The following is a 22,024-nucleotide window of genomic DNA, read 5'->3' as shown; positions in this document are numbered from 1 at the left end:
TCTTAATCAGCTTGTAACGAGAACACACATTTCTTTGGCAGAATTTGAAACAGTTTGGGTTATTTGAATTTCATCAAACCACACGCACACACTCCTAATGAAGCACATTAGACGTCTGGCTTTCCTTTTTTTTTATCGTTGCCTTATTAATACTGCTGCATGTGCTGGAGGAATTTGGAACAGGTTTTCAGGAGGGGCTGCAATGTTTCGACTGTTGTCCGATTGTCTGGCTGGCTTCACGCTGCTGGAGCCACGCCTCTCGCCTGACTCAGCCGGCCATCAAAGGGCGAACAGAGAGAGGCACTGAGACAGACACAGGTGTAAAACTGTGAATCCCCTGTGGCCTTGTAGTAGAGACCAATGTTAAGTAGCTCGCTGCCCCAGACAGGCTCAACTGCGCCTGAGAGCTCTAGCTAGGCTTCCAGCCATCTTTATTCCGGTAATGCCTCCACACACAGTAAAGCGGTGTGTTCTCCTCCAGCCTTTTGTTGGCTTACATCTCAGCATCTTATTGCTGAAAGGAAAAACGAGAGCTAATTTAATTAGCTGGGAGGAACCAGAAGATGGAAGTCTAGCTGTGCCAATGGCTCAGCTCCAGTAACAGAGCTCTCTCTCTCACTCACACACACACACACACACACACACACACACACACACACACACACACACACACACACACACACACACACACACACACACACACACATACACACAGTACAATATCCAGCAGTGCTTTTCTTTCAACAGCAAGATCCAGGAGTTCCCCCTCCCCCTCTCTTCCTTTTCTTCCCCCCCTCTACCTCTTCCCCTCTTGAAGCACATCCCTGAGCGCGCACACGCATACAGAACACATATTAGTATTTCTGCCTGACTGTGTCGGATTCATTTACGTGTGTGCGCTCGCATTCCGCGTCTGACTGTGCATCGCCACATTTGCAATCAGCCGTTTCCATGTGTGCAGCATTATGATGAATGCACGTGAATGAGTACTGGTCAACCTCTTTGTCGGCTGTGTGGTGTGCACACACTCACCTGGCTATGTGGCGTTTTCCCAGGAACCTGAAGTGCTGCAGACAAAGCCTGAAAAAAAGGAGAAAATGCAGCAAAACCTCGGTTGGAGGGGGAAGATTTGCTTGTTTTTATGTGTTTTGTAAGTTAAAAAACACAGCACAAATGAGGTGCATTGGATCAAACTGAGTTGCGACAGACCAGTCGAGATGGCGACATGAACAGGAAACAGGCAGTTAATTAACCGCAGTGTTCAGTGGAGATGGAGCTCTCAAATACAGGCTGCTTTTCTTCCCTCTCTCTTGCTGTGTCATTACTTTCATCTTTTGTCTTCTGGCTAGACTCTTCCCCAGTCTTCTACTATCATTCCACCGGCCCCTCCATTACTGTCTGAAGATTAAAATGAGCTGTGGTAATACTCTACGATGTAAGGGAAGAGGACTTACTCCAGGATGTTAAAGAAGTCGGATATCTCCTGGTGAACGGCCCGATGCCAGTAGGACACCAGCACATCTGGAAACGGAAAGCAGATGCATCAGTTCTTTTAGCAAGGCAGATGTCCAGAGGGCCAGCCAAATGCAAGAAAAACCAGTCAGTATTTTTACACTGAAAGTATTGGAGTCATTGAAACAGGCACTGGGCCCCTGATGGCTACATATCAGATGATAGTAAATTCACGAACATCATTTGGTTGGACTGTGCGAATCGCCTGTACATCCTTACCCTCAGATATGGTTTTCATGATGTGCAAAAAGCACATGAGGAGACTGCGTGTCTCTGCCTGGTCCAGCTTGTCGCAGCGAGAACCGAAGCCAATGAGGGACTGTGGCCGCGCGAACTAAGGAGAAACGTCACAGACGTACTGTTAGTATTGAGCAACCGTTGTGGACACCAAGGTCACGTCAAAATAAAATTTAAAAGGTGCAAGATAGTGCCATTTGTGGACGATGACCTGCTCCCTACGTAGTTTAGTTATGCTTATTATATTCCATCGATGCCAAATAATTCCCCTTGTAACATATGCTGTAGCAAATAGAAGTAAAAAACTCCTCTTTCCAAAACCTATGTATAATATAGAATTCATATGAATCACTCACTGTGAAAAAGTTGCCCCACATATGAATATTTATGAAACACAAACGATAAATGTATGCAAATGATTTCGGTTCTTTTGACATATCTGGCTGCTCCTCTCTGAGAGACACACGTGGACGTGTCATAAAACAGTAATGGCTGTTCAACCCTTGTTTTTTTCTCACCTTCTCACATCCGTCCATCTTCTCGCTGTTCCTGTCACTGTTGCTAGGGTTGGAGTCCACGCTGATCAGAGAACCCCGAGAGTCCAGCTGGTTACCCGTGGCAACTGCCAAGGATGAGAAGGCTGGTGGAGGGTGGGGGAGGGGTGTCAGCATCAATGTCCTCATTCACAGCTTTTTATATATACAGCGTACACCTATAGCCCTGCATACAAGCACATCACACACTGTACCTGTGATGGAGTTCAGGACTTCTTTGGAAAAGGAAGCATCGACCGAGTTGCCATGGCGAGTAACAGGAACCACGCCGCCAGCCACTCCGCCTCCTACACTGAGGTCGTCTCGAGAGCCCTGATGGGGAGGAGTATTATCATTTTATAATTAAGGCTATTTGCTGCAATGAGTGATACAAACATATGTGCAGCTAAAGAAGTAAGGTTTTTTAGTGTCGTATTGTGTTCAGATGAGTATACAATAATGAAACATTGTTATTCAGTAAGTACCATGATGTAACAAGTAATAAGAATTCAAACCAAAATTTTTAGACCGATGTTATATACCTTCAAACACTGCAGAAATGTATCCTTCAGTCAAACAGTAGAGTACTGTGGATTATTTAATCTTTTTTTTTTATCTCGACTGTTACCTGGTCACTAGAAGTGAAGTAGATGGGGAAGAGGTCTCTGAGGAAAAACCGAGGCATGTTGTCCAGGATCAGGCCGTACAGAGGCAGGTAGAGGGATGCAATTCTGGCCTGCTTCTCCTAAAAATGGCAGTCGATGGGAGGGTGTTACCAAGTCAACAGATTTGTTCATATTCTTCGTCCAGTGGCATCATCTCGTGATACCCTTTGAAATCAACATTGTTTGATTTATTAAGCCAGTATGACTAGTCCTCTTGGACTAGTAATACAAATCTTCAATCTTTTGGTAGTCCATGGGAGATGCAATTGCATTATATTTAATATCTCCTGGAAAGAAAATGCTGTGGCAAAAACACAATTTTTCCTTTAATTTGGCCCAGATTTGTGTTGCGGTTGCCTGTGTTTAGTTCTGTTTAGCAGAGGGCAGAATACTGACTCCACTCAGTATGCAGCTGCTACAAACAATCCCATGTCAATGCGCCGTGTGTGAGTCACACTGGAAGAATTCCTACTGTGAGCTCATAGTGTTCATGCCTATCAGCCCCCCCCCCCCCCCCCCCCCTGTGTAAACACGTGTTGTGGCTACCTTTGTGGCATAGCGGCAATCCAGAGAGTGTTTGGCCATGAGAGTCTTCAGGGTGGCCAAGGCCAGGTGTCTCAGGTCCTGCTCGTCCTGCAGTGCCAGCCCCAGCTCCCGTAGCAACAGGCCCGTCAGGAAGTGCTTCCTGCAGAACTCTCCCGTCAGGTTGTACTCGGGCACGGACACTGAGGAGAGACAGCGGGATAGGTTCACATTTTAAATGGAAAGGAACTGAGCTGCACGTGATTCAAATAGCGCTCGGGACAATATTTGCTCTCCATCGCGGAGGTTAGAAAGTCACTTCTGAATACAAATCTGGTTAGTTTGAGCAAATGATGCTACAAGCCAACTTTCCATTCATTTCACTATCATCATACCACTGTCGCACAAGCAACACTACAAAGGAATGAGTGAACATATTTACCATGAGTATTTTGTGGCTCTGGAGATGCATGGTCTGACATGGACAAATAGTTAAGAGGATTTGACAGGAAGAGAGTGAGAGAGAGAAAGACAGAGTGTTAATAGACAAATGAGAGTGGGAGCTACTCGATGAATGATGGTTGCCACGTTAACAATGGTGTCCCTGAACCACAGGGTACCACTCAGGCTCTTACCTGTGATGCGAGCGGAGGGTAACGGCAGGCTGAGAGGAATGTAGTGCTCGTGGTTACACACTTCTCGCAAAAATTCAAACTTCCGCTCACACAAGACCTATCACACAAAAAAATATATATATTTGAATGCATTGTGTATATGTGTCGAGTTCCCCGTATTTAATTCCCGCTAAATAGTTTTTACCTTGCTGTCAGTAGCAGTGATCATGTTGATGTAGTTGCTAATCAGCTTGAATGTGAAGCCTCGGTCCATGAGAGTAAAGCAACGCTGCGAAGAGACGTACAGATAAAATGAGACACCATTTAACACAAACGGTTGATTCAATAGGTAACAACCATAACTGGAAACCATCTGGTTATACCGTTTTTATCGAGCATCATGCAGTAAGCAGAGTTTGTTCACATGCGCTCATACTTATGTACTAGTTTATTTTTCAATTTAAATCTACGAGGCAACACATTTAGCCTCCCACCTTGACGAAAGCTGCGACGGCTAAGTTGGCATTGCGGGTCTCTTCTGGCAATTCTTTGTTCTTCCAGAAGATGTGTTCGGACACCGTCTCCACCAGGGTCTCCACGCGGCTCAGGTAGGATGAGGGGAAACGCTGGGGCCTCGGTAGCTGTGGGACCAAAGAGTCAGCGTTGCGCAATCGCGAGCCCTTTGTCCAAGGTCAGAATGTACACATGCTAAGAGACTGTAACAAACCCAAGTATGAGTTAGAGCATGCCACCTCACCTTCACCTTGTCGGAGTCCAGCAAATTCTGAGCCATGGATTTGACAATCAGTTCAAAGAAGAACCAGGAGAACTGAAACCAGGAGAATACAAAGGCAGGTCAGTCTTGCTCCAGTATTTTCCGTCTCATCAGCTCCAGCGTGAAAATTCATTGATGAGTAGGAAGGAGGAGAGAGAACAAACCTTAAGGACATTCTTCACCGCTGTCTGCTCATTGCTCTTCAGGTCAAAGGTCATGCCCTTAGCCAGCTCCTCGTGAACTGTCCTGAAGCCGTTGGCCTCTGTCCTGAATACATACTACACACATGGAGAAGGGGAAATTAGTCCCACAAAGGATGACATTCCTGTAACAATAATTTTCATAGTTAAAAAAAAATACATATATTCTTCCTTTACTTGGAAGCAAATGTTGAGCAATAACAGGAAATGAGGGGAGCGGAGGATAGAGATTTTAATGCAACAGAGGTCTACGCTCTGATCTGTTGTATAATGTGTGCTTTTCAAATGTCTCACGAGCTTTATGTCAAGATATTTAAACATCATGCTCTAAAATGATGTTGATGTTATTGTAGTGCAACCAACCAAACAATACCTGCATATATTCCGTTTATTAAACATAGATCAACAGATGAATGCAGCTGGGGATTGTTTGGGTATTTCATGTAAAAGAAACAAATATCAAAAATATCAAAATACTACTAAATAGATTCATTGATTCGGCTCTATTAGGTGCTAATAGGCACATTCAAAAATATTGTAAATGCATGACAACAAAGACACTTACAGCATACAGAAACCTGAAAATTTTCCATTTGGTTAATTATATGAAACCCTATGAAAAGGTTTGATTCATACAGTATTCAATTCATGCTACATTGAATCGATCCCTTCTTTCCTCTCTCATTGAACACAAATATATTCACGCACACACACACACTCAGCAGTTTAAATTGGGCACCTCTACTACTGAACATCATGCCAATCCGTTACTATGGCAACCCCGGTTCCATTAGCCGTGCTAGTCCTTTCCTCTTACCCTCCCACCATTCGTCTATGACACTGCCTCTTCAAGCGCCGCAGTTTTCCTTCTCTGTGGCCAACATGAAACAGGTCTGGTCTTTTTCTCCTGCTCTAATTCCTGTTTTTTTATCTTACTGATCTCCCCCTTAAACCAACAGGCCTTGTGTTTCTGATTGAGCGAAAAAGAATGTCCTAGTTTGCCTCCGACTCAATCACTCACTCTTTGACTTCTCTGTTTGTGTTTGCACTGCTTTCCGGGCATTAGGCCCTAGCCACACTCCTGCTTGCCCAAACACACACACGCACACACACACACACACACACACACACACACACACACACACACACACACACACACACACACACACAAACAAACAAACACAGACATAAAGGCTCTATGCAGACATTTCCGAACCAGAGCAGCCCTCATATTTATCGTACGATCATTCTGACGACACAGATACAAACACATCCCATTCCAGGGATTGCTACGAGCACAGCACAACACACACAGCACAACAAACACACACCACTATTGTTGATATGTATGTTATTTTACCTTGATGTAGGAGTGCAGGTAGTGATCCAGGTTTTCTTCATGGCACTTTGCAACAATGTGGACCAGCACTCTGTAGGCACAGGAGAACAGAGTGTTTTATTTACTACAGCTTTTATCATCAAAAGACCCCCATGCTAACATGTTATCCCCTCGTTGTTGATTTTCAAATATTGATGGCAAATAATTGGTATTAAAAATAAATAGAACATAATATATATATATATATACACACAATATAATGTAATATAAATTACTATAATATTGTATAATAATAATAATTAATAATTACAATTATATTAATGAATAATAAAAAATAATAATCTTAATTAATATAAAAATGGGGAATGGATTCTTTAACACAACCACTGAGCCACCACCCTGATGTGAGTCCAGCTGTTGTGCATGTTGTAGTACCACAGCCTACCTTGTGGTGGCAGTAGTGACCTCGTCGTTGTCATTCTGGGTCAGAACCTTGAACAGCTGGTTGAAGAGCACCGGCAGGAATCGGATGATCACTGGGAGCCTTTCCATGCTGAGAAGACCCTGGAGGACGAGTGTAGCAGGAAATAAATAAGAAACATAAACAATGAAAAGAGCAAAAACAATATGTTTGGAGCACCGTACAGCAGGGTCACTGTTGCAGTTAGACACATAGCAGTGTTCAGCAGGCAAGTCTTTGGTATTTTCTCTGACCTTCAAGCAGTTGAGGAAGTTGGAGGTAGGCGGTAGCGAGAGGTCCAGCTCTCTCTTCTGGCACTGCTGGAAGAATCGGTTCAGATGGGGGTCCTGGCACAGAGGGAAGAAACCATAAATATATAAGGAGGAAGCATCTGCTCTAATACTTGACTGGTTCCTTTATAAGTAGCTTCACCCCTTTGGTAAGTCATTTTTAAATTCAGTCCATTCTAAAAGTTTCAAAAAGAACATAAAATAACTACGAAGTTCATTTGGAAGTGTTTTGCTTTGATGATTTACTCTGGAGACCAATACAAGATGTATTTATTTTTTTGTGTAGTGAAAGTTCTGTTGCAGCAGCAAGATGGAGGAGGAGATGTATATTTAATAAATATCCATTGAATTGAGATCCGTTTTCTATGACGCTTGTAACTGAAATGTTCTCATGACAACATGTCTTGTTTTAAATGTATTCATTCAATTTTTAACCGGTTTTAAAAAGTAATACGAAGATCCTTTATCAACTTCTAAATATAATTTGCAAGTGAAATCAAATCATGGCCGATTCTTCCTAACAATCACATGAGCATGAAGAGTATCGTAGGACATGAGCGTGTTTTTCTCAGATGCTTTGGACTGCGGGGGCAGCTGATCCAGTCACTACGGATACAAGTTCACTCAACTGAGCCCATCGAACCAATTGTTTACCGTGCGTAGACGGTTTGTGTTTGAGAGGACAACAGCATCAGAGAGACAGAAAATAATGACTAATAATAACAAAATCATTCTATTCAGAAAATTACATCTTCTTGTGTTTTTCTTGAAATGTGGAATTGTTGTGTTAATTCAGTTAATGATAAAGATGTTTAATGTGCTTGTATGCCAAAAAAACCCTATATGAATGATCAGAATCATATGAAATGAAAATTACCATTGCTGATTTTATATGGTGGGTGTAGAACAAAAGATGGAATTGAGATACTATGAGTTTACTTGGAGGACATTTTAGTAACTGGACCCGATACTATCCACTGGTCCTGTAAGCTCTTTTGGGAAATCAAATGGTGATTCTAATTCCATTTTTCCATTCCACACAATCAGAGCACATTGAATTCATAATGAGAAAGCTGAGAAGGAACAGTTAAGGAGAGGAAAACGACCAATTATCTCCTCTTGCGGTTAAATGTTCCTTTGAGGCGGAGACATTGACAGTCCACATTGTAGCTCATTAAAACAAGGAGGCTGAAAGTGAAAACAACAATCCATTAATTTTCCTATACCTCTCATCCGGTTTAGGTCCTGCAAAAGCTTAACTTATCCAAACATTCTCAGATCACACCTCGGCCTCGTGGGAAGTCCATCACAGTAAACCATCAGTAAACCATTAACCACATCAAGAGAGCGACAAGAGACGGCAGAAACCCAGATTACCTGAGTGTATACTGTGGAGACGACATTGGTGGACACTTTAAAGATGGCCTTTCCTCCATCAACCCATTTTGTATCTGCTCCATTCTATAGAATGAAGAAAGAGAGGATGTCACCAAACCATTCATTCTCCCTCCATGGATCATCTGTTTTTAATTATTCTTCACAGTGTCTAATATTCAAACAGCCAGAATCTGTCCTCTCTCTCTCTCTCTCTCTCTCTCTCTCACCTTGGTGCTGCTCGCTTCCTTGATGGACAGGTATCCGGGGGGCAGATTACAGGAGACGGGGACGCTGAACTCCTGAGATGACAGGCGGCCTTCTTTGAGGAGAGGCAGCCAAGAAAATCCCACTGGAAAGGGATGCAAAACACAAAGTACTGCACGGTGGGCGTGATAAGTTTCACTGTCACTTCAGCTTCAGATCTGCCGCCAAATCTACCTGGTGTCTCCAGGGCTTCTTTCCTCTTAGCATTCGTCTTGGCGTTGATGTCGCAGGTGATGTGGTAAAAGGAGAAAAGAAGGTGGTGCTTCTCGTGAAGTTGAGTAGGAAGCTCAATCTTCACCTGGGGACACAGCAGAAGGTAATGGGTTGTATGATGACATGCAAGGGATAATGCAGTTTTCTATAAAAACCCTGTTTGTGTTCCCAAATTCAGAATCTCTATTAGTGTTACGATTTTTCCATGCAATTTACCTCATCGTAGAAGTCTGGGTTTTGGGAGTGATGCAGGACCGTGGAACAGGCTGCTGTGGTGAGGACCGGACCTCCCGGCTTGCCGTAGATGCACTGGAAAAACGGCAGAAACAAAAGTAAAGACATGCTCAGCAAGTTTGCAATGATTGACAGTTTAACGGGAGAAAAAGGAGTCACATAAAACCGAATAAATGTCCCATCAGCACGTTTTTGTACAGCGTTCTACCTTTAAAGGTTTGGCAACTTCTTCGTCTGAGCTGCGGAACTCCACATAGACTGAAAGGTTACGAGCCTGGGAACAAAATGAACTTAGTTATTGCAGACCAACGAAAAACCGTAAAAAATGAAAGCATATGAAGTTCAGCATGTAAAGAAGCAAGAGGCACATTGTTTGTGCTTTGTGGATCCAAAGTACCACGCTATACCTTGGCGAAGCTCTTCTGGCTGTCATATTTGAGGTGTTTAGGATAAACGTAGATGTGGTTTCTGTAGACGCGGTGCGGCTGCGTGAACTTGGTGGTGTCCTGGACAAACTCCTCCACCTCCACCGTAGGTTGGTGTTTGCTCAGCTCATCGAAAGGCTTCACCGGTACACACGAGGGTGTCACACAGTCTGAGAGCACAGAAAAGTGAGTTTCAAACCACCGGCAGAGTAGGAAAGCAGAAGGGGGGGGGGGACAGGGGGACAGGAAGCCAAGCCGAATGGGAACAGAAATCGTCACAGACAGGGGGGAGGTAATGGCACAAAAAAAATGGACATACTAGGATGCTCCAATGGAACGTGGTCGACTGCGATTTCCAGCGTCCCAGGAATAGTCTGCAGTTTGCTGGTCTTCTCAGCCCTGCACAAACAAAGGTCAGATATAAATGTCACAGGGAGCGCTGATCTTGCATCAGCGGTGCCAAAGTGACGCACCGTGTGCCTTACCTCCTGTACTCGGATACCAGCTTGATCAGGTCATCTGTGGAAATCTTGTTGCTCTCCTGTTTGAAGAGGGGCGAAAATCGAGAGTCTTTGTCCAGTGCCCCGTGGTTGTCCTTAAACACTGACCTATGGCAAAGAGACGGACACGTGCTGATTTTGGAAAGAGCGCGGTAACTAACTTTTGAAATGTTTGGCATCCAACCACGGGCACTAACCTGACAGACCAGGCAAATGGCATTCGGTACTTTCCGAGTTTACTGCAGAACTGTTTGTTGGATTTCAATATCTTCTGAACAGTCTGAGGCGACACAAGCAGAGAAAGAAGGGCAGACGGAAATGTTAGCCATACCACAGCGGATATTTTTAAACACAATGGGATGGGATCAGCCCTAAATTTTAGTTGACCTAGACGGAGTGACGGAATAACTCGGTCTGTTACAGGACTGCAGGTTGAATGTCTGGTAATTCACTTAGCCGCTAAAACAAGGACCACATGGAGCGCAGCCAGCGGGGAAGCCAGGAATCGTCTTGGATAGGATGTCGGAAAAACCTAATTTCTAAACTATCCGACTGGACTGGCATTAGATCAATTCTGTCCTGGGAGGAAAACCATTCTGTAAATGTCGTGCATTAAACTCAGAATGCATTTCATGTCCATTAAATGTTCTAATAGTATGTTTTATGAGCCATTTCTACTGCTCTGCTTTCTTTAAAAGATCAAATAGAAAAGCTCCACTGTTGCTGCTGTCCATTCAATTGGGGTCAATGATGTCAAATATTGATGCTAAAAAAACAACTACTGCCTAACCTTGCTGGAGTCCGTGTTCTTGATATACGGTTCTGTCCCACAAGCAATATTCCCCATCAGCACTTTTTCCACTCGTGCCACCATCACTATGTCTGTGTGGGGGTTGGTGACGGAGAAGATGGCCTACATGGGGAGCATTCGAAAGGCACATTAGACTCATCCGCAAGCTACATGCACTTTCCTTTGCCTGCTCTACGCGTGTAAAACATGTCGTAGAAGTGTACCTGTTTGGGAAGGGACAGCCAGTGCTCCAGGTCCAAGCTGAGGCAGCAGTCCCCTGGCTTCTTCTCGGCCGGGGAGGACAGGCCATTTTCCTGACCTCCGACCCCCGTCGGGGGGCCGCCCGTCCCATTGCAACAGCTTCCGAGCATCTGGCGCACAGCCTCGTGGTTGAGGTCCACGTGGAAGTCTGCGGACACCTTCCTCCCTTCTCGGATATCCAGCAGAGCCAGCGACACGTAGAAGGGTTCAATCTGGTGGAACACATGAAACTGTTGAATATCTTCACCCAGCAAAATAGCCCATTGGATATGCTTTACCATGCATTTCAAAAATCAGTTTTGGAGCATTGAGAGTGTAAAAAGCTAATGTTTCTAATCCTCACATTGGTGACGGGTCCGGTTTCGCTCTCGTTGATGCACCCTTGTAACATCAGGTTGAGTGAGCGGCAAGTTATCATAAACCTCCTGCCCAGCTTCTCCTCAAACGGACGCACTGCTGCATTCTCAGCTGACGAATGTTCGGCCCGCGGGCTCCTCAGAACCTGTGGTCGGTTAGTTACAGTTTCATTCAGAAGAATAATCTCACAAGATCCGGTTATAAACAGATTGGAGTCAGAAAGTACACAGGATGTCAAGACCTGAGTTGCATTAAGTTTTAGCCGCTTATCAAATAGAAAAAGATGTGAAATCAATGAAGACACGCGGTACATACTGGAGTATCAGGGTCCAGCGAGAACAGATTCAACCGCTCTTCTCTCCTGGCAGAGCGGATTCCTTCGTCCGTCTCAGAGATGTACTGTAAGGGAAGAGATGGCAATAAAGACAGAGAGAGGCAGTTACAGAGCAGCTTGATGCAGATACACAATTCTGCATAAACACACAAACACACGCTTTCCTACAAAAAATATTGTTTTCATCCATATGTAATATTCTCTCGTCTCTTTCCCACTGCATTGATTAACTTCTTCCATCCCCAACTTCTGATCAGGGTAAAATATCAGGAGTAGCTACTGCTTTCATAGAAGTGAATCCTCATGAAAAGCATTGCTCCACAGAAGCACCAAAGGTACCTTTAAATAGACGGCTGTGCTTTGCATGCATGTACAGTTATCAGTAAGAGGCCCATAGCCGACCTTTGCTAGCTCTGGGTTGATGCCATTCTCTGTAGTAGTATCCTCATTCTCCTGCAAACAGCAGTCACTCAACGACAGGTCAAACACATCTGGAAAGAGAACAAACAGAATCAGGACTCCCGAGGGAGGGGCTTCTTTTCATGAGGGATGACTGCGAACACTGGCTTGATGGGAAAGTTTGTCTAAGCATTTTGTTTTCCACAAAAGGTCAGAGACCATACAATACCATATAAATAGGCACGACACTAAATGCGCACTAACCCGAGTCTGCGGACATACATTCAGCTCAGAATAAAATATGAATCCATTTGTGGTATTTACGGGCAATAAGGCGGACGGGCTTCGGCAGAAATATATCCTTCATGTGCCTGAAGCAGTTCTTCCCAAAGGCCATGCAGAACAAAATGGCTCATTAATGGTAGGTCACCACACGCTCACAGCCTGATTTAGAGGCCTGCTAACAGACCACAGAGCCATCACAGCTGAGGTTGTTGTTACATCGTCCCGCCCCTTTTCACTGAGCCAAGCATCAAAGGTCTTTCAGTGTGTGTGTGTGTGTGTGTGTTGTGTTGTGTTGCAGGCCGTGGTCCCGAGCTCTCAGAGACTTTTCAGTATTACGGATTAAACAAAGGTGGAGTCACTGGTTGGTCTCAGGCTTCGTTTCCATATAGAGATGTTGTGGATGACGCCCTAATGCAGCTATTATTCCCCATAAGTTCATGGCAAGAGTTTAAGAAAGAGAGAGCAACATTTATATTTTGCTGAGATGGGATGATGGGATAATGCTTCATTTTCCTCTTCTTAAATACCCTCATTCAGGTAGACTTTGTGTAATCACAACAGGTCTCACCCTGCCGATGGTCAGTGAGGTCCAGGCTTTTGCGGTCGGGAGCCGGGCCGTCGTGGGGACTGATCTGTAAGATGCGCGTCAGCGTGGTAATCCACTCCTCCATGTCCTGCTCGCTCTCCGCGGCCAGAACGAAGTACGTAACCTCGTTCATCTTCAGCTCAAAGGCATGTTTCCTTAGACGGTTATTCTGTAGGGGGGATGAGTGTGAGGATGGATAATGCGCTTCCAAAGAAAACTAAAGCTTGGTTTTGTTTTGTGGAAGCCTTCATTGGCTTAATTTCTGTCATATATGTCATAAGGATAGCATTACTCATGAAAATAAACGCATGGTTTGGAACACCAGGCATCCAAAAGTCCCAGTGTTCCCTTTAAAAGAAATATTGGGGCATTTAACAATAATAAAAGTAAAGACAAAATTGCAAACACCTGCATCTAAAGTTCAGAGGATGAAACCTAAATGAATCCAAAAGCTTGCACTGCAAAAGTTAAATGTCACTTGTTTTCCTTGCAAAAAGCCTCACCATATTAGTTTAAATACATTTATACATCCATAGTATAGTCTTTATACACATGTGAATGCTTTAACACCCACCTGGACCACACCAGTGCAAGAGTCAAGGAAGATGCACCCCTTGGGTTCCTTGGAAATCTTTTCGTCTTTGTAGAAGTTCATGATGTAGGAGTTATCGGTCAACTGAGTGAGCTGAAAATATCTCCTCTTGAATGACTGGACAAAAGACAGGGGCAAAAAGAATGCTTAGGGAGAGTCATTGGCAACGAACGCACCATTCAGAGAAGTCCAAAATACTACAAGGCTTTTAGTTTGAGAAGTCTTTGATTTGTAAATGTCATCAACATGAGTCACGTTTGAAGTTCAATTTAAGTTCACCACCAGGTAGAGTGAGGTAGTAAATGTCAGCGGGAAACAACCGTGGGCGGGGGGGTTGATTTGAGGTCAAAAGGGCACTGGACGGCAGAGGAAAGGAGAGCATCAAACATTGCCTCACCCGAACAGTGATGCTATTGTTGACGGTGCTGTTGAAGTTCCCTTTGTAGAGCCAGCCTGAGCGAAACACACCGATCCCGCCGCCGCCGCCGCCTCCCCCCCCTCCTTTGGAAGAGGACAGCGAGGTCGTATCCTGTCAAATGCAAATACATTCACAGAGATGCATTAACTTTACATGCAGCAGATGATCAATTCCTTCTTTAGGGAGGCCGTTTGTCAGTCAATTTATGTTCATAAACAGTGTGCCACTGAAATTCAATCAGCTTACCGCTCTTGCAAAGTATATTTTAACAGCTTCTAGACACGGGTAAACTAATTTAAACAGGATGTCTCCGGGTGGTAATGCATTCGCTCTAAAAGCCTTTGTCAGAAAATGGTCATCACTGACCTCATCCTTGTCCATGTCCTCGTGGTCAATCTCAAAAGAATGGGACGGCAGCTTCTCTGCCTTGTACAGTTTCCTGTGAAGGAATGGGCAAAGAGAAAGGGGACAATCTGATAATGAAATATATTGATGGAAAGAGAAGAAATGACTGAGGAATCCAATTTGTCCCCTCTGTTTGACTGCTTTAAATGAGCGCGCGGACGCGAATGAGCTCCATCGCTCCCCTGTCGGCGCCCGACAATAGGCGGCCCGCACTCAATCCCGCGCCGCTGACTTCACGGGCTCACCCGTCTTTGTGCGCGACCCTTTGGCCGAAGGCGCCTTTGTGCGTGTGCTGTGAGCTGGAGAAAGCTCGGCGGCGGTCTGCGGAGGGCGCCGCTGGAACAGCTCCCTGCCCCAAAAAGTCACCGTCGTAAATTCTCTCCAGGCAACGAGGTTTGGAAGATTTCTGCGGTGATTGGGGGCCGGCAAACCGACTGCTGATGCTAGTATCGGCCTTTAGGAACGCCCCACTCGCTGCGATTGTGCTCTAACTTGTGTTTCGGGCCGCATCTTAGTGCACATTGTGAGCTCAGGGGTCATGTGAACCGACTGAAGGAGCACAGTGCCAACCCGAGGGGGGGGGGGGGGGGGGAAACATGGAGGACATTCCTGTGGTCGGGAGCAGTAAGTGCCGGGCCGCTCTGGGTCGGTCTCACTGGGGCCGACAAAACTCCTGTTGACTGACTGACAGCCTGATTAAATTGAGTTGTTGTCGTCTGGAGGATCTGGTGTGGGACTGGATTCCTGACATTTAGCACACGCAACACTGAGAGTTAACATGTGTCGGGCCGACTTCTTCCTCACTCGGCACTTGCCACCACCTCGTTCTTGTTCATGTCCTCCCTTCTCAGTGTAACAAATGGAGGTTATTCTGGATGTTAGGGGCTACTTCTGGGTCTGCTTAATCATGAATCAAGTCAGGAATTCAAACTAGCCTGAATACACCTTTTCTTTTAACATCCCTATTATCATGAAACTAGTTTATACAAAAGCTACTGTACATACAGTCTTCATGGAAGAACTTTGAGTTATACATTTCCAATACCTCACTACGGGAATGACAACCCCAAACTAAAGCCTACAAAGCTTTTCTTTTGAAGAGATCCATTTCAGACCAAATCTGACCAAATACTAAGTATTTAAGTTCAGACATTTTGGCACAAACAAACAAACAAACAGAGGAACTTGACTTCCTACCGAGAGATACGTGAGCGGATTGAAACCACTTTCACATTTGTAAACACAAATACAAATATATTGTATACATTAACATATAGAAAACAACTTGTGTTTATTAACGTGCAAAATGGCCTAGTTGGAGTTTAAGGGTTGGTTTGTTTGCGTACTATTTAACCACTATTTCACCTCTCGGTTGCAGAAAGTCAGCATGCAGGTCAGGAAGTTGTTTCCCCGCCCTAACCCCCCCCCTCTCCCCCCCCCCCCCCCCCAGTCTCTGTGCTAAGCAAAGCCATCCATCCCCCGGATGTAGCTTCATGCAGAGCGATTCGATATACACGTATACGAATGGCATCACTCTTCTCATCGCACACTGCGTTACTGAGTGAATTACCTGGGCAGCAGGCGGTAGTCTCCGGCATAGTCGTCGTACTTGAACTGGACCACATTCAGGTCCGAGTTGTAATACCTACAGGCCTGAGAGGAGAGGAAGGAGATTAGGTCGAGTAAAGATGAAATATTCACTTTCTAAGTCTCGCTTAGCGTCCGAGGGGCAGAAATGTCTGGACAAATGAGGAAAAGCTTCACTACAGGGAAAGTAGAGCCGGACCGCAGCTCTGTACCAGTTACTAATGTGCAGGCCCACATTCAGAACTACAGTATCTAAATTATGAAGAGGACCTTAATTATGAGTCCGTCCCCAAAGAATCTACAAATAAAGATATCTTTATAGATATCATGTCTCTTGAATAAGATGGTTCATCATAGGCTCTCTCTCTCTCTCTCTCTCTCTCTCTCTCTCTCCCTCTCTCTATCTCCTCTCTTCCTCTCTTATCCCCCCCCCCACTAAGGCAGTTTCACATCCCGTCGTGTGTCTGCTTGTTGAACGCTGTGTCGGAGCTTTCTTTGAACCTTTTGTCTAGAAAAATCTCAATCTGTTGTTTACAACGTTACAAATGATTAGCAGACCAAACATATTATCAGCCACGCTAACGACCTCAGACAGGATGGCGCACACACACACACACACACACACGACTCTCCATTGAGCTGTGACAGTAGTGTCTGGAGAGTTTCCGTCTACTCAGGGCTCATTTAAGATCGACCATTAATAATCTAAAGGACTCACGGGAGGAATGATGTCTGACGGCAAATACACATCAAGGCATGTACACACATCTGTTCTATTTTAAAAGGACAGGTGAAACTGCTCCATCGGTATGTGTTACATCAAGAACAGCCCATCAAACATAACAACACCAACTGGAACATGCTTCACCCAAAACCACAACGGTTTCAGGTGTGTGTTGCACACACAGGACACATGTGTGTCAACACACACACTTCTTACCTGTCTGACCAGCAGACATTCAGCTTGCAGTTCTGCCCCTTCAGGAACAGTCGACTTGAGAGTGCGTCTCTCCTGAGGCACAGTGGATACCTGGAGGAACCAAAGGGACAGTTAACATGAAGTGTCATGGTGAGGTAATGAAGACCCCTCCACTTCCTTCAAAATCCTATTCTTAAATGGAATAAAACAGGAAACAGCAGGGAAAATGAGCGTGGGTGCTTTTGTGGGTGCCACCAATTGATCAGAAAAACGTTCCGTCCATCCATCCATCTATCTATCTACTCTAGAGGCATCACTCTGTTCAGGGCAACAGGTAAATAAAAAGAACATGAATTCTCCTCAGATACTGATTAGGTCGCCAACTAACAGCCAAAAAATCAATCATGCAGCTTTGATACAACAAAGCATATGTTATGATGTCCACATTCATATTAGAATTTTTATTTTTTTCCAAGTAATTTTGCAGAATAGGATTGAAATCAAGTCAGCAGAGAAGATGCCTGCGTGTGCACGGAAACACACACTTTGATTTGCACAACTCAATCAGACGTACTGCTGAGCTCAAGAAGCAGATCAAGTAAATGCCTTTTGTTCCCTAGCAATGCTCAGCCAAGCCACTTTCGGTTCCAATTTTGGAAATTAACAGTAGGCTGCCTGCACAGGCACCGATACACAGAGACAAAGGGACTCAGACGAGGTGGTGCTGTGGCCAGGCGGAGCAGCAAACAGCAGACTTAAGCATCAAAGCTACAACTCTGCTACCCCACAGGCCAATGTTTCCCTTTGCCACCAGCAGCCAATCAGGTCATCCTCACGTGCAGCGGATCTGCGTCTGCAGAGCTGCATTAGCACTGTGATGAACGTACTAATGAGCAAAGAGCTGAAGGGAGCAGGGGAGAATAAATGGTTTGGTGTGATTAATAGAATGTAACCCTCAACATGCATGATTAGTGTTAATACGTGTGGGAGGCTGATGCCACTTGTTGAATTTCAAACAACAATGGATCAAACTAAGACCTGACGGCTTTGTGCCTGAATTATACGGCGCCTCAGTTCTCACCGTAGAACAGAACAACAAGTAGTATCTATTGTGACACTACACTGCTTCCCGCTAACAATGCCTTTTCCATCTGGACCAAGCACACAAGCACACACACACTTACCGTGAAATCATGGTCAGGGAATAGGAGCAGTTCTCTGAGAGGGTCTTCCTTCAACTCGTCCCCCAGGTCAGAGATTACAGTCTCGTAGTCAAGAGGATCGATCAGCTTTGGCTTCTCCTGCTGCAGAATGGACATACAGAGATTCATCATTTCAAATCATCATTATTTATTGTGCTATGGTGTAACACATCTTGTCATTTCTCTAAACCCGGAGTTTGTAATAACGTTTTGAAAGACTCGATTTAATAGAAAACAATAATTTCCAATAAAACATGACACAGTACTGTAAGTTGGCATTGAATACATTTAAGACTTGGACAGCGAGCTCATTTTTAGTTAACTTGATAAATAAAATATGTTTTTTCTATTTTATATCCCATATCTATAAAGATATATTGTAAATGCAGAAAAAGCCCTGCTGTGCTCATTAGCCACATTCTTGCACACAAAAGCAGTAACCATGACAGCGAGAATCATGCCATTTCCTGTGTTCTGACGTGACATTGTTTGGGCTATATATATATAATGATTATAGAGGAAGCAGCCCAACTGCTAAAGTGACCTAAAATACATATTAGGTAGTTGCCTTAAAAATAACCTCACATTAAATAGAAAAGTATCAGATAGTAGCTTTAGGGGGACACAACACGACAACCAACGTGACAGAACCGTTCGACCGACTACTGCCCCCCCCCCCCGGGTCAGCCAAACCGGTTGGGAAAATCACTGGATGACCAACATTCCGAGAAAAGAAGACACTTGCATTCTGTCATTCAGAAAAGAGCCACAGAGCACCACAGTGAGAGCTGGAAGGGTGTAACGGGGAAGACGGAGGAAGTAATGATCTGTAGTTTGTTTCACACACACAGAGAGAGAGAGCGGACCGGGGCTGCTAACCGCCACCGCTTCTTCAACACTCAGAACGGGCCTAATGCTGCACTAGCATGAGAGACCACAGAGGAGGGTGTTCACCATACCAAAAGCATCACTTCGATCTGCTATTATACTTCCACATTTCGCTTCTGGCATCTTTTCTTTCCCATCGAGCCGAGGACGGTGGGCAAGAGCTGACATCATGTCTCAGCCTCCTCCTCGAAGTCCAGTGTTTCCCCTAAGTTTACAACTTGGTGGGGGCGCCCCTCTGATATTACATTACATTACGCTTATAATGGTAGGGGAAACACTGCAGTCAATGCGTGCCGGCAGCATTACAGGGAGCGGAGCAGTGATCATGCGCTATTTTAAGGAAGTATCGATACTAAAAATGCTAAATTGTCTCGAATGGTATTTTTTATATACAGGTACCGCTGTACCTTTTCAGTGTTGTTAGATCATGCAACATTACCTGCCACCAATACTATATACTGTTAATATTGACCCCATCTGGTGTTAAAAATGAGAAAATGCCTCTTTGCGATTCATGAGATTCAAACTAATAAATGAGAGAAGAAAGCAGGTAGATGAAGCTTTGTGACTCTGTCTGACTCGTGTGATGTCAGTCTTTGGCTTTGGCACAAGCTGACATCTGAAGGATCCAGTAATGTACCATTAGCACATTTCATTTGACTATTCTGTTCAATCTGGTTTGTTCCTGTGAGCCTGGCTCACTGTACTGTAACAAACGCATTATTAAAAACACAATACATTACATGATGGCCACTGACTGTGGTCATTAGTCAGTAAAGTTATATTCAAATCACAATCCCCATGTTGCCCGGTAGCATTAAAACACGCGTACGTCACTAATGGCAAACTGTAGCCATGTGACAGCCAATAAATACTATTAAGAGTCGTGGTGCAGCGTGAATGGGACGTGACGGACACAGAAAGAGACATACAAATACATACAATACTCATCCGGTTGAAATCCGATCGTACTCGCTTGCTCTTTATTTTCCTCCTGAAGGTGATTTTACTCCTGAAGCTCATTGTTAGCAGGACAAAGTTTAAGTAAGCCCAATAAGAAAAGTGCCAGAACTTCCGCTTCTAAAAACAAAAAACAAGCTAAAAACTCAATAAAAAGTGAACTCAACAAAACTCACGTCGCAGACATGTGCTCTTTCAGAAGCAGAACTAACGCTGAGCGGGTTTGTGAGGTGCACGTGGATGCAGAGGAAGTTGATGTTTGATCCAACGCACACACGCACACTCCAGCACACGCAACCCCAACCACGCACTCACAGAAAATCCCCTGCAAACGGCAACCTGACCAGATGTTTCTACACGTCACAGGCTCAACGTCTTTCACTTTCTGTCAATTCAGCAGGACAACGCGATCCACTGTTATCTGTGCTCTCCAAGAGTAACGACTATGCGTATTCCGCCGCTTCACGTTATTAACCGTACAAAACAGACAACCTCATGTACTCACACACACACACACGTGCGCTTTTAGTACAGACAGTCAACTCTAGGAGCCAGCTTTCCTTTGGTAAAGCCAACATGTACATGCCTGCGTTTAGATCAACGTGAAACATTAACGAACTAAAACATTTCTATCTAGATCCACCTGTACACACACACACACACACACACACACACACACTCACACTCACTTCCCCAGATTAAACGATGATAGCAGAACAGAGACCGGCAAAAGAGGAAACAGCTCACGTACTTGCTCTTAACGCGTTACATAAGAGGCCGCCATTCAGCACGAGGCCACACACACAAAACCCCAGACAGCTCACTTTATGTTATTTGCATGAACTTGTACAAATCAAACCCGAGGCTGCTCATTGCAATAGTTTATAGCGTGTGTATGCCTAGTAAGTCAGCCAGTGGCAGTTATGTGATGTTCAAGTGATGAATGGGACATTCTGAGGTCAAATGTCATGGAAATGATGTGACCTGCTTTGAGGTAGCAGGTTGCTATTCGGGAGACCTTGTGAATTATCAGAGATAAAACTAAAGTATCTCCCATGAGTCCGACTTCATGAGAGAGTGGAACAGCAGCCTGCAACAGACATCTCTAAGTAAAGCATTAATCTTAATCTATGTATGGATGTTTTTTCTAATTGAATAAGTTTGAACCCTTTGATGTTTCAAATCTGAGACGGTGAATTATAATCGTGCTCTTAGCACTGCACTCCTTCAAAGCCATTTAATGTCCGGAGCTCAACCTCCCTCCTCCTCCTCCTTCTTCTCTCACCCTTTTCCTCCCTCCGTCCGTCCTGTTCTGCAGCTGCTTGCATCCCTTCCTCTCATCCCTTCTCTCGCTCTACGTCTATTCATCAAACATCCTCAGCGACGCTTTGATTCTCTCTCTGTCTCTTACCTGATCCCTTGTTCTCCCCCTGTTTAAATTCCCTTTTAAAGCCACTCTTTCCCCCCCCCCCCCCCCTGTCCCCCCGCTTCTCTGTTTTTCTCCCTTCAGTAGGGCGCAGGAATGGTGCCTCGCAGCATAAGTGTCAACAACAGGACCAGACATTGGGAGAAGTGCGTGGGATGCTCTGAATTGGTCAGAGGGAAAACAGGGGATCAGAATAAATCACAATTGAGAAACGATGAAGACAAAGACGAAGGGGGGGGGGGGGGGGGGGGAGGGGAATCACAGCGTCCAGCTCTTTGCACTTTGTGCACACAAGCTGGTCTGTGTCATTTTCAACAACAGATTAAGGGCTATCGTCCTGTTAAAGGAAAGATGTGAGGAAAGCGAGACAGAAGCAGAGAGAGGGGGGTGTGGGGAGAGAAGGAGTATGATGGATTGATAGGGAGGATGATAGAGAGAGAGTGAGAGCGGAAGGC

General features: G+C 44.8%; 1 protein-coding gene across 7 annotated transcripts in view; it reads right to left on the bottom strand.

Annotated features, from left to right (window-relative positions):
* Window positions 1-22,024, bottom strand: part of dock10 (dedicator of cytokinesis 10) — a 51,330-nt gene that overhangs the window by 9,794 nt on the left and 19,512 nt on the right. For 5 of the 7 annotated variants that reach the window (XM_062561166.1, XM_037458838.2, XM_037458896.2 and 2 more), the window contains exons 2-38: window positions 18,278-18,397; window positions 17,115-17,204; window positions 16,158-16,240; window positions 14,549-14,621; window positions 14,162-14,293; window positions 13,747-13,881; window positions 13,155-13,341; window positions 12,305-12,393; window positions 11,884-11,967; window positions 11,555-11,713; window positions 11,175-11,423; window positions 10,951-11,073; window positions 10,358-10,440; window positions 10,146-10,268; window positions 9,980-10,059; window positions 9,643-9,830; window positions 9,444-9,509; window positions 9,218-9,310; window positions 8,963-9,086; window positions 8,752-8,873; window positions 8,525-8,608; window positions 7,112-7,204; window positions 6,843-6,961; window positions 6,419-6,488; window positions 5,023-5,136; window positions 4,841-4,912; window positions 4,578-4,724; window positions 4,289-4,372; window positions 4,105-4,201; window positions 3,912-3,944; window positions 3,494-3,672; window positions 2,911-3,027; window positions 2,498-2,615; window positions 2,268-2,389; window positions 1,732-1,846; window positions 1,455-1,521; window positions 1,033-1,080 (exon numbers count right to left, since the gene is read on the bottom strand). In XM_062561166.1, coding sequence (XP_062417150.1) covers window positions 1,033-1,080; window positions 1,455-1,521; window positions 1,732-1,846; window positions 2,268-2,389; window positions 2,498-2,615; window positions 2,911-3,027; window positions 3,494-3,672; window positions 3,912-3,944; window positions 4,105-4,201; window positions 4,289-4,372; window positions 4,578-4,724; window positions 4,841-4,912; window positions 5,023-5,136; window positions 6,419-6,488; window positions 6,843-6,961; window positions 7,112-7,204; window positions 8,525-8,608; window positions 8,752-8,873; window positions 8,963-9,086; window positions 9,218-9,310; window positions 9,444-9,509; window positions 9,643-9,830; window positions 9,980-10,059; window positions 10,146-10,268; window positions 10,358-10,440; window positions 10,951-11,073; window positions 11,175-11,423; window positions 11,555-11,713; window positions 11,884-11,967; window positions 12,305-12,393; window positions 13,155-13,341; window positions 13,747-13,881; window positions 14,162-14,293; window positions 14,549-14,621; window positions 16,158-16,240; window positions 17,115-17,204; window positions 18,278-18,397 — 4,082 coding nt within the window. Of the gene's footprint in view, window positions 1-1,032; window positions 1,081-1,454; window positions 1,522-1,731; window positions 1,847-2,267; window positions 2,390-2,497; window positions 2,616-2,910; window positions 3,028-3,493; window positions 3,673-3,911; window positions 3,945-4,104; window positions 4,202-4,288; window positions 4,373-4,577; window positions 4,725-4,840; window positions 4,913-5,022; window positions 5,137-6,418; window positions 6,489-6,842; window positions 6,962-7,111; window positions 7,205-8,524; window positions 8,609-8,751; window positions 8,874-8,962; window positions 9,087-9,217; window positions 9,311-9,443; window positions 9,510-9,642; window positions 9,831-9,979; window positions 10,060-10,145; window positions 10,269-10,357; window positions 10,441-10,950; window positions 11,074-11,174; window positions 11,424-11,554; window positions 11,714-11,883; window positions 11,968-12,304; window positions 12,394-13,154; window positions 13,342-13,746; window positions 13,882-14,161; window positions 14,294-14,548; window positions 14,622-16,157; window positions 16,241-17,114; window positions 17,205-18,277; window positions 18,398-20,125; window positions 20,323-22,024 lie in introns of those variants that run through there. The other 2 variants (XM_062561167.1, XM_062561165.1) reach the window with 2 other exon arrangements.

The sequence above is a fragment of the Pungitius pungitius genome, chromosome 3 (assembly GCF_949316345.1).
Source record: "Pungitius pungitius chromosome 3, fPunPun2.1, whole genome shotgun sequence".
NCBI classification, from domain to species: domain Eukaryota; kingdom Metazoa; phylum Chordata; class Actinopteri; order Perciformes; family Gasterosteidae; genus Pungitius; species Pungitius pungitius.
This window is presented reverse-complemented; position numbering and strand designations above follow the sequence as displayed.